The sequence below is a fragment of the Aquarana catesbeiana genome, linkage group LG02 (genome assembly GCF_042186555.1).
Source record: "Aquarana catesbeiana isolate 2022-GZ linkage group LG02, ASM4218655v1, whole genome shotgun sequence".
NCBI lineage: Eukaryota > Metazoa > Chordata > Amphibia > Anura > Ranidae > Aquarana > Aquarana catesbeiana.
This window is the reverse complement of record NC_133325.1, coordinates 41,141,205-41,157,911: the sequence shown is the minus strand read 5'-3', so window position 1 is coordinate 41,157,911 and position 16,707 is coordinate 41,141,205. Positions and strand designations below refer to the sequence as shown.

General features: G+C 43.6%; 1 protein-coding gene across 1 annotated transcript in view; it reads left to right on the top strand.

Annotated features, from left to right (window-relative positions):
- TENM4 (teneurin transmembrane protein 4) overlaps positions 1-14,857 on the top strand; it is a gene marked incomplete in the record, with an annotated part of 1,986,086 nt that extends 1,971,229 nt beyond the window's left edge. Inside the window, 1 exon segment of the mRNA XM_073612821.1 lies at positions 10,592-14,857. Coding sequence (XP_073468922.1) covers positions 10,592-11,350 — 759 coding nt within the window.
- Between the last annotated feature and the right edge of the window lie 1,850 nt (positions 14,858-16,707).

Genomic DNA, 16,707 nt, shown 5'->3' with positions numbered 1-16,707 from the left:
AATTCCCAATGTCTACTTTCCTCCCGGCATGCTCCAGTGTTGTCCTCGTCTTCCTCCTCAGCCAAATGCTGGCAGGCATGTTATACTTGCTCTTTTGCATTGGTTTTGCAGAGAGCAGCGGCAAATTCCCTTTTTGGGTCCCCTGTCGGTGGTCCTGGCTCCGTCCCTCTGCTGAGTGCCTCCAATAGCAAGCCTCTTGCTATGGAAGCACTCAAACAGGCTCGCTCCCAAGCCACGCTCCTGTGAATGGACATTGTTCATTCACACACACTGCGAGGCTCGACCCCGCCCCCGCTGTTTCCTCGTTTGCTCACTGGCTATGATCGACAGCAGTGGGAGCCAATCGTTCCCGCTGCTGTGTGAGCTGATGACGAAAGGGAGAGCCGCTGCTCTAATGCACATTGCTGGATCAAGATGGGGCTCAGGTAAGTATAAGGTGGGCAGGGGAGGCTGTACCCTGAAGGTTTTTTTTTTTTACCTTAATGTAGAGGCTTCAGCGGGGGCAGATCTGTGTCAGATATTGGCAGACACAGCCAAGAACTGCACAGGCAGCAGGATTTTCAGTATCCCATTATCTCTGAGGTGGCATATCAGTGCAAAAGTAGATGCTGACCTTAGATGATTCCTGAACAGAGATGGCACTGTCCTTCTAGGGAGATAAGGGGGATTACTGGGATTTGTGTGTGAGGTAATAAACACCTGATACATTACTGAGCATGAAAAATTATATCTGATGCCAGGTCCACTTTAACAGCCTTGGTATGGTGTAAGTCCATGACACAGGGGACCTGGCCGCCCTGCCTGTGTTTTCCATCCTGTACTAGTACATTGGTCTCCGAGGTCTCTAGTTAAAAACACTTTTCTCTGTGAGAATTCACACCCTGAGCCCGTATCGACTCCTAATGGATTTTACACTTTTAAGTGGTAACAGCTAAATGACTTCTTAATTTGTTATGCAATCAATTATGTATGGCTAAAGGCATCCATTAGTCAAAGGGAGCGGCAAAACCCCAGCAAAACCTAGCGAGGGTTCATTTCCAAAGCCGCACTTTACTCTGGCGTTTCCACTCTGTGCTGCGTTTCAAAAATATAAAAGGCAAGTGTCCAGCTACTTAAAAAGAAATTAATATTAATATTTTTTTAGCGGTCGAGACCGAGCTGCAAGTTTTCCCAAACACTTTAATATACTCACTGGTTTGAAAAAAGTCCAGAACTGTTTCAAAAAAAGCCAGTGGCTCTAAAGACCTTTTTCCCTTTTTCCTGGCCTCTGACCTCGCGGGAGAAAAAAATCCTTCAAAAAGCTAAAAAGTGGCTCCTCCAGTCTGTTTGAAACATTTGACACTTCACTTTGACAGCTTTGGCAATATAAAATGGACAGGTCGATCACTTTGAAGGCTCTGCGTTCAATGGATGGAGAAGAGAGGAGGCCCGGTATTTGAATCCCCGGTGACTGGTCCGCCCACAGAGACTTAGATGTCCTGAGCGGTTAGGTATTTTTAATGGCTTGAAAACCCTATTTTAGTCATGTTTATAAGAATAAAGACTGGATGTGTTTCTGAATAGGTACAATATGTTGACCCTAAATTTATCTGATTGACCTTTCGAGGCCAAGAAGGATTTTTGCCTTTTTGGCAAAAGAGCTGATATCCAGGCATAAAAACTTTCGCCTCTAGCATGCTATTTTTAATCATCACTTTACTTGTGAGGTTCTCCCTGCTCCTTATAAGGTCCTTCCTGCATCTTGTGAGGTCCTTCCTGCTCCTTGTTGGTTCCTCCCTGCTCCTTGTTGGATCCTCCCCTGTTCCTTGTTGGATCCTCCCCTGCTCCTTGTTGGATCCTCCCCTGCTCCTTGTTGGATGCTCCCCTGCTCCTTGTTGGGTCCTCCCCTGCTCCTTGTTGGGTCCTCCCCTGCTCCTTGTTGGGTCCTCCCCTGCTCCTTGTTGGGTCCTCCCCTGCTCCTTGTTGGGTCCTCCCCTGCTCCTTGTTGGGTCCTCCCCTGCTCCTTGTAGGGTCCTCCCCTGCTCCTTGTTAGGTCCTCCCCTGCTCCTTGTTAGGTCCTCTTTCCTCCTTGTTAGGTCCTCTTTCCTCCTTGTGAGGTCCTGTCTGCTCCTTGTGAGGTCCTGTCTGCTCCTTGTGAGGTCTTGTCTGCTCCTTGTGAGGTCCTCCCCTGGTCCTTGTTAGGTCCTCTTCTGATCCTTGTTAGTCCTCTCCTGCTCCTTGTGAGGTCCTCTCCTGCTCCTTGTGAGGTCCTCTCCTGCTCCTTGTGAGGTCCTCTCCTGCTCCTTGTGAGGTCCTCTCCTGGTCCTTTTGAGGTCCTCTCCTGGTCCTTGTGAGGTCTTCTCCTGGTCCTTGTTGGGTCCTCCGCTGCTCCTTGTTGGGTCCTCCGCTGCTCCTTGTTGGGTCCTCCGCTGCTCCTTGTTGGGTCCTCCGCTGCTCCTTGTTGGGTCCTCCGCTGCTCCTTGTTGGGTCCTCCGCTGCTCCTTGTTGGGTCCTCCGCTGCTCCTTGTTGGGTCCTCCGCTGCTCCTTGTTGGGTCCTCCCCTGCTCCTTGTTGGGTCCTCCCCTGCTCCTTGTTGGGTCCTCCCCTGCTCCTTGTTGGGTCCTCCCCTGCTCCTTGTTGGGTCCTCCCCTGCTCCTTGTTGGGTCCTCCCCTGCTCCTTGTTGGGTCCTCCCCTGCTCCTTGTTAGGTCCTCCTTCCTCCTTGTGAGGTCCTTCCTGCTCCTTGTTAGGGTTCCCCTGGTCCTTGTTAGGGTTCCCCTGGTCCTTGTTAGGTCCTCCCCTGGTCCTTCCGAGGTCCCCTTTGCTCCTTCTGAGGTCCTGTCTGCTCCTTGTGAGGTCCTGTCTGCTCCTTGTGAGGTCCTCCCCTGGTCCTTTATAGGTCCCCCCCTGGTCCTTTATAGGTCCTCCCCTGGTCCTTTATAGGTCCTCCCCTGGTCCTTTATAGGTCCTCCCCTGGTCCTTTATAGGTCCCCCCCTGGTCCTTTATAGATCCTCCCCTGGTCCTTTATAGGTCCTCTTCTGATCCTTGTTAGGTCCTCCTTCCTCCTTGTTAGTTCCTCCCTGCTCCTTGTTAGCTCCTCCCTACTCTTTGTTAGGTTTCCCCTGCTCCTTGTTAGGGTTCCCCTGGTCCTTGTTAGGTCCTCCCCTGGTCCTTGCGAGGTCCTCCTTGTGAGGTCTCCTTTGCTCCTTGTAAGGTCCTGTCTGCTCCTTGTGAGGTCCTTCCTGCTCCTTGTGAGGTCCTTCCTGCTCCTTGTGAGGGTTTCTCCTGGTCCTTGTGAGGTTCTCTCCTGGACCTTGTGAGGTTCTCTCCCCGTCCTTGTAAGGTTCTCCTTGGTCCTTGTGAGGTCTGCTCTGGTGTCTAAATCATGCTAGGTTAATAGTGATCTGTAATACTGTGTAACTACTGCATGACTTGATTTCTGACATTAATACTTACACCTAGCAGAACTAGGGTCCTTGCTTTGAATCCCAACCAAGACACTATCTGTATGAAGTTTGCATGTTCACCCTGTGCTTTCATGGGTTTCCTCCAGGTTCTCCAATCCCTGCCCAAACCCTCCCCCCCCACTCCCAAAGACATGTGGCAGTTTATGTGGCTGCTATCTAAACTGACCATCCTATGTACGTATATGTATGAATGAGATAGGGTAGTTAAGCACGTCATACACTAGTAGAATTCTGTTTGAAAATGTTCGTTTTAAGAATGCTTCTAATTGTTTATTTTCGACTACATCAACAAGAAATTTTGCAAGAGCAGGATGGAAATTTTTGATTCAAATGAACACATTTCTAAGGCCTTGTTCACACGAGTGTACTAAACTGTACACCGAAGGGCCATGTTTTTGCACATGGGCAGGAGTAGTTTGAGATTGAAGTGATGCTGTTAGAGACAGTCAGAGACTGTGGAAATGTTACATGAGACTGCTAGAGATCACAAATATTACACCCCTTTCCAAATTGATGCTCCCACTACTGACTGCTGGGGTCCAAGGGCCACACTGCACCCTGGGGCAGCAGGATAGACACCAGGACTTTTGCTTGCCGACCAGCCGCCACAGTTTTATGTGCCCAGAGCTGATGCGAGTGCCCAGCAGGCACGATGACCGGCGGGCACCTGCAATCGCTCGTGGCAGAGCGAGAACTGTGATCTGTGTGTGTAAACATATTTTATCCCTTATTTTGTAGACGCTATAACTTTTGCGCAAACCAATCAATATACGCTTATTGCAATTTTTTTTTTTTTTTTACCAACAATATGTCGAAGAACACACATCAGCCTAAACTGAGGAATAAATTTGTTTTTTTGATAAAAAAATTTGGTACATTTATTATAGCAAGAACTAAAAGATATTGTGCTTTTTTCAAAATTGTCGCTCTTCTTTTGTTTATAGCGCAAAAAATAAAAAACGCAGAGGCGATCAAATGCCACGAAAAGAAAGCTCTATTTGTGGGAAAAAAAGAACGTCAATTTTGTTTGGGTACAACGTCGCACGACCGCGCAATTGTCAGTTAAATCGAGGCAGTGCCGTATCACATTGAGTCACACTGGTCATTGAGCAGCCAAATCTTCTGGGGCTGATCCATTGGATGGATTTTTTTTATATCCATCCAATGGATCATATTGAGGGTTTTAGATAGAGGGCTAAATTTGTATTTTTTTCTATGACCATGATATCTGACCTTGAGATAGATGAATAGAAAAATACAGACATTCAGTTTGTTTTTAAAGCGTTTGCATTTTTTTTTTTTTTTTTTATTGGTAAACTGCAACATTTTATTGATTTTCATTTTTTATTTATGCAGCTGTTTGAAAATGATTTTTTTTTTCTTTATTTAAAATCAACATTTATGGATTTTTCTTTTTTTCTGTGATTTAACTGTTATTCATTTTTAAGCCATGTAATTTAGTTTTTTGTTTTTGTGCGTATTCTTCAGGTTAAATCTTTTTTTGACAAGTTGTCATTTTTAACAGTAATTTTAATTTTTTTACATTATTTAAACGTCAAACTGATTTAAAGAAAATCATCTTTGAAATAATGGCTGGCGCCAAATTTTTGATGTTGATGCAACTTAAATGATTTTCCTTTAGAAAAATGATAGACAAATAGCACATTTGTTCTTTAAAATTGAGCGAAGAAATCTTGAAAATTACTAAATTGCCTCGCTATTTGCAGTAAAAAACGCAGCATGGATGTTTTATCAACATACCACACATTTGCATGAAAAGAAGCGTAGTAGGCCACCTTACTAACCTTTAGAAAATATTTTTTACCAAAAGAGTTGTTGATACTTGGAATTGACTTTCAGCAAATCAGTCAACAGTAAGTGGATTAAAATATGTTTAGGACAAACATAGATCTATGAAAAGTTAAATAAAAAATAATTGAGTAAAATCTATGAACCACTTTGGTTTTTTTTTCTGCCATCACTATTCTGTGTTTCTTCTATAACCCATAAATGGCTGTCCCCTTCTAGCAATACCCAACAATATAATATACAGTGTAAATCCCTGAAATTTGTGCAAAATACACAAAAGGAAAATATGAATAGTCCAAATTGTAAAGTGTTACAAAAACTGAAGGACAAAGTGTAAAGATTGCAAATACCATGCAAAAAGTATAAACATTGCATGAACAATTTCTATGTTAAAACCCAACTACAGTCTATTTTTTTCTAATAAGGTCCCATAGACATAGTGATAAAAAGGTAGTTCTGTTGTTGTACTCACCTTCTCCCTGCAGTACTGCCTTTCCACCACTAGATGTCCTTAATCTGCTAGGTTGAATAATGCCCATCGGTATTCAGCCCTGAAGACTGTGGACATGCTGTGAGTGCAGGGCACCATGGTGTTGCCCCCCGGATGAAGCATCATAATGGTGCCATATATTCACAGTAAAAATGCAGAGAGCATCAGTGACGTCATCATGTCAGCAATGTTTTGCATCATTGAAGACCACCCAGTGTCTGCCTGGGAGGGGATAAAGAGCATCATGTTACTTCGGGACAAAAAAAGCAATTGTAAACAAAAAAATAGCATCAAATACACACCTGGAGGCTTCCAGGGGTGGTAGAGTGGCCACTGGGGGAAATTGTATCAACACTCCCATCACTAATTTGTTAATGGGTTGAATGATGCCCAGCGTCTCTCAGCACTGAAGACTGAGGACATGCTGTGAGTGCAGAGCCCCATGGTGTCGCCCTCTGTCTGAGGCATCATAATGGTTCCATGCATTCCATACTAAGGATGTGGAGATCAACAGTGATGACGTCACATCAGCACTGCTCTGCATCGTGGCAGACCGCCCAGTGCCTGGGAGGAGGCAAAGAAGACTACCCTGATTACTTTGGGCAAAAAAAAAGCAATTCTAAAAGAAAAAAAAGCATAAAATAAACACCAGGAGGCCTCCAGGGGAGGTACATTGGCCACTGGGCGTTGGGGGGTGGTTGGGGACAAATCAACACTCCTAGTACTAATTTGTTTCTTATATAAACTATATAAATCATCCTCTAAATCCCAGATGCCCAACCTATTCCCCTTGTGTAGGCATACCCCCCAGCAGTAATTAGTGGGAGGCATGGTTTGTGAAGAGGGCTGTTATGGCAGTCATGTGTCTCCAGTCTCTGCTTGTCTTCTACAACATGCATACCTCCCAACTTTTTCAGATGGGAACGAGGGACATCTTCTAGCAAAAGTATGTAGGCATAGGAGACAACCCCACTACGCCCCCTTAAAGGAAAATTATACAAAAAAAAATTATTAGGTAAACCCACAAGTACTTTTTTTTTTTTTAATTTTATCACTACTATTCCTTTATACAGGATTCTGAAACTTACAAATGCAGCAATTTAGAAATTGGATGAAAGGTTTAGCACTGGGAAACAGTTTTTGAAAGATAAACAGTGCATTTTATATTCAACTCTATAGATCAGACTAAAATATGGGACAAATGAGGAGGAAACGGGGACACAGGGACTTTGTTCCAAATCAGGGACAGTCCCTGGAAATCAGAGACACTTGGGAGCTATACACACGTCTCCAGTCTCTAACCACACAGGTCACATCAACATAGCGTCTGATAATCTCCTTCAATCTTTTGTAGAATATCATATGCTGAATATTATATTCGGCCCCTTGTTAATGTAGGGAATGCTTTTGAGACCCCCCTATACATCATAAGTTGACCACCACCCTTTAAAAATATACCCTTGTGGTACACCAGGATCTGCTGCCTCCTAGCACAAACAAAGCCATATATATAGAGCTGTTTATCCAACTTGAATTTAGATGTTCCAGGCTTGTTGACCTTCATCGGTGCAAGTAAGAGACATGATGACCTCTGTAGATTATATCATAGGGGGCAATGAGACCAGAACATTGTAGCTTTATATATTTTGTGGCACTGTCCTATTATGCACTGAAAATAGAATGTTGCCTGCTTTTTTTTCTGTTGAGAAAGCCGGTCATAGCCATCACCAAGAGGTCAAACCAAACCAAATTGATATTTTAGTTACAGAGTAGATACTGTGAATCATCCACATGCTCTGGGCATCTTTCATGTTCCAGGTGCCTTCAGGTTTCTCTCCTTCTGCTTTATTCCCCATTGCTTTAAATTACAAATCCAACAGGGTTGGCTGCACAGATCCAGTATCCCCCTCTCCTATTGGTCTGAATCTTTTTTTTTTTTTTTTTTTTTAATCATTACGGTTCTGGTGCGGCATGACTTTGAGGCATCTCAGAACACGTCTGACCTCCGCCTGAAGCTTTTAATCAGCGCTCCATCTTCCCAGCTGCTCACTACTAGCATGTGCCAACATAATTCAAAGGCTCAATTCTGCATGTGATAGCCAAGTTCCTAAGATAATTCTGTTGTCCCTGACATTTGCAGGTATTCGGTGTAGCATTGCTTTCCACTTACTCTGTTCTCCTCAGGGTACATTTTTTCATGGTGCTTCAAGAGTTTAATAGTAAGGCAATGAAAGGTGTATAGAAGCCTATAGCTACTAGCTGGACACCAACTGTTTCCAGGAAGCTGAAAACTTGGGTGCTGTGGGTATGTTCTGTGCTCTGATTAAAGGGCCATTGAAAAAAAAAAAGTGAAGTCCTACACTATGCAGACTTTGCTGCTATTGCTCACCATTTGTTTTGAAGTAGACCTTGCGGTAAAATGCATAATCAAATTGTCCGGGCCTCCCCCCCCTTTGTTAGTAAGAGTAAAACGTACCTATGAAAATAGACTTATGCTTGCCATTCCCCCATCTTCCATATCTCAGTCTTCTGGAAAGATTTCAGGATAATGCAGGGCAGGTGAAATTTTGCGAAACTCCAGTCCATTGAAAGAACTCTCGCCAGATTTCAGCTGTTCTGTATTCCCAGGATCTAGTGTGGCATCATCCTTGCCTAGGTGCTGTTGGTGAAAGATGCAGGTAGAAATGAGTATAAACCCTAACCTTTTTTTTTTTACAGATACAATTTGTAACTACTACTAGTAGTAGATTTGTGAAGTGGAATGGGACCCAGATAGTGCAAGTGGACCATGCATTTCACTGGTCCCATGATCATGTGCAACAGGTATTGGCCAGGACTATCTAACCTTCCTCATTGTTCAAAATTCATACTGGTTCATCTATTCTTAAAAAAAGCCTGTTCAGAGACAACAACGGGGCAGCCACTATTAACATCCATCTAAAATCTCTAGTTGCTTGGCTGTCTCGGTACCTTCATATGTATATCATTCAGAAAACGTACTGACTCAGAAAGTTCTTAGAATTCACTGACTCAGAAAGTTCTGAAGCCTCTAAATCAGCATGATAGTCGGGGAACTAGCATTTCCAGAAGGTGAGGCCAACAGTGGAAGCTTACTTCGTCAGTTCAGGTTTCATTCCAATATATATTGCTGTGCTCTTCAGTAAATTACTAACAGAGAAATTATTTACTTGTGCTCTGTATCTTTTGAACGTGTTGGTCTCTACTAACCCAGAATGTAGAGGTTTCATGGTTAAAATGTGTCATCGGTGTTTTTCAGCTTTGATCCTCAGTTCCCATCAAAAATGTGCGTGTGTGTATGTATATGTATATATATATATATATATATATATATATATATATATATATATATATATATATATATTACACAGTAGGAATCAGAGGGCTCTGCTCGTTAGAGCTTACAATCTAAGAGATAAATGCCTTCTGCTCCTTTTATAAGTGACGGTGTAAGGCTATATGCACACACAGCCTCCTTTGACCACCGGCCATGGGAAAATGCTAAATTGTGGTGTGATTTTGCAGCGGTTTGCATTTTCCGGGGGCCCGCGGTCAAAACGTTTCTATCCTGAATGTGATTCTTCCCCCGTTCAGGAGACGGTGGTTGAGAGAGATTGAAGCTCCCCTAACAGCAGCAGCTCCTAAACTCTGGTAAAAGCCTATGTGTACATTGACACTTAGGCTTTTATGGAGTTGAGTTTAGGAGCTATGGCAAAAAAACACCTAAACTCAAGTTTAGGAGCTGTAGTGTACATGAAGCCTAATGTGGTTTGAAAAAATGTGAGTTATCAGTGATCTGCAAGGGCCAGTGTAGAGGAAAAGAGTACTATACTGATTGCACTAATAGATATCGTATGCTCGTAAGCTGCCCATAGATGGATCAAATTCCATCCAGCTCTTGCTGAATTGGCTGAAATTTGAGCCATGGGTGGCCCTGCAAGCACCACTTGGCTTGACAAAAATCATTTTAAAAGTTGACTGAAGCCAGGTGAAAAATTATTGGCCAAACAGTGACTGAGATGGGAACGAGGGACTATCTATTAGCAGCTCTTAGCTAATTATGGGCCAAACAGTGACTGCGTCCTATCAATTGCAGCCACAGCACCCAGGTAGCTGTGACTGACCAAACACAATAGCCAGTAATGTAGAGCCCCCTATCCATGCTAGATATACAAGCAATGAGTTCCTTCCTTATCAGCCTGTTGGAGGTTTGCTGTAATCCAAGCCTTATATAGGCAGCTTAAAGTGTTTTTTAAAGTCAAAGGCTTTTTTTTACCATAGTGCATTGCCTGAATTAAAGGTAAAAAAGCTTCCACTAGCTGTCCCCCCCCCCCCCTTAAATACTTACCTGAGTCTTCTCTCGATCCAGCACTGTACCCATCCGCAGCAGTGCTGATCTCTCTCTGCTCTGACAAACAACCGAGAGCAGTGGTGGGAGCCATTGGCTCCTGCTTTCAGTTGAAGTCTTGAGGAGAGAGGCATGGCTGAGCTGCACTGTGTATATCTACAGATGCACACAGCCTGGCTTGGACGAGCTATGGGGGCATCTGTGTAGCACGCTTTCAAGCCGGGCTGTGTGCGTCTGTATTCATACAGTGTTGCTCTTCCATTTGCTATGGGAGCACTCAGAGAAGAAGAAGAGCATACCGTGCCAGCGGGGGACCCTAGAAGAGGAGGTAAGCCATTCTGTGCAATACCATTGCACACAGCAGGTAAGTATAAACCTCTTTTATTATTTTAGGAACAAAATTGAGCCTTTAGTATCACTTTAAGAATCCCTTCTATGGTCCACTGTAGTTTTCTAATCAGATTGTTCTTTTTCTTACAGTCAATCTTGGGCGTGCAGTGTGAGGTCCAGAAGCAACTGAAGGCGTTTGTCACTTTGGAGAGGTTCGATCCTGTCTACAATTCACCCATTGCTGGTTGTCGTCCACAGAAGGAGAGCAAGAAATTTGGCACGTTTGGTTCCATCTTTGGAAAAGGCGTAAAGTTTGCAATGAAAGATGGCCGTGTCACCACCGACATCATCAGCGTCGCCAATGAAGACGGGAGACGAATTGCCGCCATCTTAAACAACGCCCAGTATTTGGAAAATTTACATTTCACCATCGACGGGGTTGACACTCATTACTTTGTCAAGCAGGGTCCCTCCGAGAGTGACCTGAACATACTGGGACTCAAGGGTGGAAAGAGAACCTTGGAAAACGGGGTCAACGTAACCGTTTCACAAATCAATACAGTTCTTGGAACAAGGACCAAACGCTACACAGATGTACAGTTGCAATATGGCATCCTTAGTATCAATACCCGCTATGGGACCTCCTTGGATGAGGAGAAAGTCCGTGTGTTGGAACTAGCCCGTCAAAGGGCCATCTCGCAAGCCTGGCTCAAAGAGCAACAAAGACTTCGCGATGGGGAAGAAGGCCTGCGAGCGTGGACTGAGGGCGAAAAGCAGCAGTTATTAAGCACTGGGCGGGTGCAGGGCTACGATGGCTATTATGTCATATCCGTCGAGCAGTATCCCGAACTCTCGGACAGCGCTAACAACATCCATTTTATGAGACAGAGTGAGATGGGCAGAAGGTGACAAAGACAATAAATAAATAATTGACTTCTTGCCAAAGACAGCTGCTGTGGTGGCCGCCTTCCCGAACTGTGTTGAAATTACCCTTTTTTTTTTTTTTTTTTTTTTTTATGGTTTTTGTTTTTTTTTAAAGACAAAACATATTGGACCGTGACTGGTCACATGGTTGAACTCTAAACATTTCAATTTTTTTAGTTTGTTTTTGTTTTGTTTGTTTTTTAAATTTGGCCTTCACACGTTTGAAAATGAGCAGATGGTATTTTGCTGATCGTGTGATCACAGTGAACTCGGCTGTCTCTTTTTCCCTCCCGGAGGATCCAAGTGAGGAGTGTTAAAACATAATGTCAACAGGTACTTTGAGGGAATTAAAAATATAATGGAGCAAGGGAAAAAAAATACAGATATCTCTTGAAAATTTGAAACCGTTTCCTGACCGGAGGGAGGTCAACGCCTTTTTATTTTTTGAAGAGGAAGAAGAACTTCTGAAAATCAGAATAAAAAAATAAAAAAACTATTCAGCTCTGTCTTTAAGAACTGAATTTTGCCTTGATTTTAACCAAAACGGTTCATATCATTTACTTTGTCTCATGATACAGTATGTGGGAGGAAGGCGTCTATGTCCCCTTGTCTTGGCTGTGTTAACATTTCAATTGCAATCGATAGTATTCCACCCTTCTCCCCCACCCCACCCCCTAACAGGTCTGGATGAGACATGAGATGGCTATGCTTTGTGTGTACTTTAATTTCGACTATGCCAGTACAGGCGCTGCAACCCGATATCACAATACTGTGTGCCTCTAGATTACAGCTGTATCTTCTCCATTTGGGACAAAAGTGTTTTGGGGGCTCCTGGTTGTAAAAGTAGCAGTGGGACCAACAAAATGAGTTCTTACTAGGTGTCGTTATCCCGTTATCTCTACACTCGGACCCTTTTATTTTTTGTTTTGTTTTTTTTTTTTTTTTTTTTTTGTATGCTCTTTTTTGTTAAAGAGCACCACACAAGTGGAGGGAGCCATTTTTAAAATGGCAGCCTGGCGATTCATCTCCGTGTCCCTGTGATGTCACCCAGCCGAATCGGCAGGCTGTTCTCTTGTGAATATGGACAGACAAAAATGGCCGCACCACTGTTGTGCCCGCTTTGTGAGATTGTGTTATATTTTGCTGAAACAGGTTCTTTGCCTTCTCAAGTGAGTTGGAAACTGGTGACAAAGTGTGACAGTGATATCCTGTGTACATTCTACATCTCAGATGTCCAGCTTGTCCTTTTCAGCTGTTAGATAGAGCTGGCTGGGGGGGGTTTTGGGGTTACTACCAACAGCTGTGAAGTCAAAGATGGACGGGTTATGGTTACTGGTTGCGTCAGACTCCGCTATAACTAAATAGCTTGAAGGCCACAAGTGGCATGCCTTATATTGAAGGGTTGGTTTACGTGGTTTAGTTCTTGGTGGCCTAAAACATTCACTGGATCTTCAACATTTCTTGGGAATATCATCTGCCTGGTAGCCATGAAAGTTAGCACTTTTTTTACTATTATGGAGGCATGCAAAGTAATCTCAGTTGTATTCTCCGTAATGTAACCTAAAACTCTAATTCAGTTGCAAGAGGAATCCCTTTCCCCCATCCACAATTTTTTTTTGATTGGGGTCTCAACATGTTATAACATAAAGGGGCCACCTAGCTCCCACAACCAATATAACTGTAGGACCTCCTTATTACATACATTACTTGGCCCCTACCGCTCACAACCTCACTATTACTTGAAAGACTGGAGTCCAGCCAGTGAAAACTGGTGTATTTAAAGCAGGGCCGGGACAAGGGGTGGGCAGAAAGGGCGTCTTGCCCTGGGCACAGATTGTATTGTAGGGATGGGGCAAGTTCCTTCTATTATAAGGCTGACAGGAGTAGAGACAGCGGAATCACTACTTATGTCAGCCTAGTGCTGGAAGCAGCAAGGAGAGGAGGAGAGAGCTGGGAGGAGGTGCAGGTTTTGCTCTTTTTCCCCCTCCTGCTCATAAGCTCGCACATAATGAAGGGGGAGGGGGCACCTTTGCCCTGGACGCTGGATGATCTTGTCCATCACTGATTTAAAGTGTAACAATAATCTTCACCTCAAAACTGGAAGGATTTTAGCTAAATTATTTCCATAGTCCCACCTGCCGCTTCTTCTTCTCTTTAGACGGACACATGGATTCCAGTCACTTTCTGCTTGCTGTGTGGGAGTGTCTTCCTGCTCTAGTCACATGATCACTCCCAGCATTATCATTGGAGGCAAATCACTGAGAAAAGCAGCAAGCCAATCACATGAGCGGAAAATGTTTCTAGAGGAGTTCCCTACCCAAACTGTGTACAAAAATACCCTTTTTTTTGTTATAGTTGCCTTGGTGGCAAGAAACCCCTATTTTAAACCGTAACATGTTTTTTAGAATCAAAGAAAAATAACTGCGGATTTTATCAGGTTCTTTTTTATTACGATTTTATTGGAAAAAAAAAGGGATTGTTTTAAAAGACAGTGATTAATTCTTTGTTGAAAGTCACCTTCACTGCTTTATACATTTGCCTCTTAGTGTCTTCTCCACTTAATTTGGAACGGTCAGGTAAAATCTCTACCCGTAAGTCTAGTGGTGGTAACCTTGAGCAGTATTTATTGCCTAAAGGCCTTGAGTAGATGGGCATTGCTTGAGTTTTATGTGCGTTCAAAGCCCACATCAAATTCAGTTAAGTAGATTCCTATTTAACACAATGGTGCAGTATGGATGACCATTCTGAGACTGCATTTGACCTTTGGATGCAGCAGGTCCTATTAAGATGCTTTTACATTGCAGGCAATACAGGTCAACTACAGCCTGTATTTTACATTTTGAACCCTTGGGGTCAATTTATAAAGCATTTGCTACGTGATCCGTACAACAAATTTTTGCTTGGACGGTCGCCTGTCTGTTTTTAACAGCATTCAGCAATCATTTTTTTAAATGCATTCACACTAATGGCCGATCGTTATTGAGGAGGATTTACCCATCAGGGATTCCAAATGCAACATTCGCCATTCACATTTAGCCTCCATTCACACTAGAGTAATTTATGTTTCCCTACCACTGACTATTCTCAACACACAGAATCCCAATCTTTTCAATTGCCCCTGTTCACATTTGTAGGCTCAAAAAAGTAGATAAAGTAGATTATTTATTTATTTATTTTTTTAAATTTAGAATACATACGGGTGTTTTTGGTCATAGACTTCCGTGGGAGTGCCTATGTACGCATTTTTACACCTGAATAATTCTGCTCCTCCTATTGCACTGTTCTCCTTCCCCTGCCTAGCCCAGAAAATAAACACCCGAAGCTTTATATACTTTCAAAAATGCCTGAAAAAACGCTTCACAATCACCAGTGATACACTCTGTGGCATATGCAGGCCTAAAATCAAACCAGATTTGCCCCATCAGCATCAGCGTGCAACATAATAGATGCCAATTACAAGCAAGATTTGCCCCATCAGCGTGCAACATAATAGATGCCAATTACAAGCAAGATTTGCCCCATCAAGGTGCAACATAATAGATTCCAATTACAAGCAAGATTTGCCCCATCAGCGTGCAACATAATAGATGCCAATTACAAACAAGATTTGCCCCATCAGCAGAGTGCAACGTAATAGATTCTAATTACAAACAAGATTTGCCTGTACATCAGCATACAACATAAGAGTCTCCAATTAGAAACAAAGATCCCCCGTTACATGTCAATGCAAGCAGGATTCACTTATTAATACCGGCCATAACAGAGATTGCAAAAAAGATTTTAAGTCAAGCGAGATTCGCACATTCGCCAAATGACTTTCCGGTAGTTTTTAGGTGAGATCAGACAACATCATGTTTTGTAGGCACAGCTTAGAGATCCTAAATGTCACTGGCTCTGCCAAATGGTGTTGGCCCTGGGACTATGTAGGCACTATCAGATGGGAAGTCAATCACCCACAGCTCCTGAAACCCATAGCAACCTCCGTAGAAACCTTGTTGGGGAATGGCTGCTCAAAGGTGCCACTTGAGTGACAGCCCTGAGTATGCTGAGGCTGCTGACATCACATTCAAGATGGTGACACCCAGCTTCGGGGATTTTGGAAGGCTACACAAGGAAGGCTTTTATATAATGCACAAAAAATATGGTGACTGGACATATAATCTTGTGGCAGTGGTTGTCAACCACCGGTCTGTGGCCTAATACTGGGCTGCCCTCCTCCCAGGCCTTCAGCTAGCTGCAGATTCCCTAAACTTCCACAGTTACTCCCAGCAACCATAGTGCCACCCAACCTCTAATAGTGGCCTTCCAAGCCCCCTCAACCTCCCACAGTGCCCCCAGGCCCTCTGGGGGATCTTAGTCCCCGCCATGCCCTCTATCTGCAGATCCTCCATAGTTCCCTGACTTCCAGCGGTGTCCCACAGTGCCCCCCGGTGCCTGCGGGTTGCTCCATTTTATCACTGTGCCTCTGGAAACCCCCAGCCTCCTGGAGAGATCCACAGCCCCCTACAGTAACCCCATCCTCCACAGTAGCCCCCCAGCTTACTCCAGAAACCTCATCTACCCTACAGGGCCACCGACTCTGCTGCACATCAGCCGATGGCATTCCACTTAGCGAATGCTCTGAAATTGATAGCTGAATTCTGTAAAACGCAGATGGACGAATGTTCTGCAAATTCAGATTGCACAGCAAATCTTTAATAAATAGCCCCCCTATGTGTTTAAGAAGTGTTGCATTCAATTGCAAATGGCAGCACTCAACTCCAATCTACATAAGTTGCTTACAAATGTGCCGTTGTGCAAATGTACAGCTTTCACGGCTTTATAAATGTCTTCATTCTTGATAAAACTTTGATCAACTTATAGTGTTTTATCTTGCAATGTAGCTGTTCAGACTATTATGTTATATGAGCAGCCATCGTAGATTGGAGGAGCCATTGTAGACTGGAGGAACCTTGACTTTTATTGGGATCCTTGGTGTTTTCCGGTGTACTGTTCCCCGTCATTATTGGTAATGCCTTCATCCTCAACTTCCTAAAACTTGAATTTCTTTGAAGTTTATTAAGAGCTCCTTTACCTAAACCAACTTGTGTTTTTAATTTTGTTTTGTTTTTCCTGGTTCCATAACTACTTCCTCCCTCTTTAAATCCACGGCTTTGATTAATTTATTTGAACCGAGGCCAGAAGACTACTGTAGAGGCTGCTAACAGGACGCCCTCCCGGTCTTTGATTCCTAGAGGCTGATTTTTAGATAAGAGAGCATCTGATGTGGCTGCGGAATGAGCAGCTGGATTCAGTTACACGCGGAGTCTGAGCTTCCTGTAACCAAAGTCCAATATCTCCAT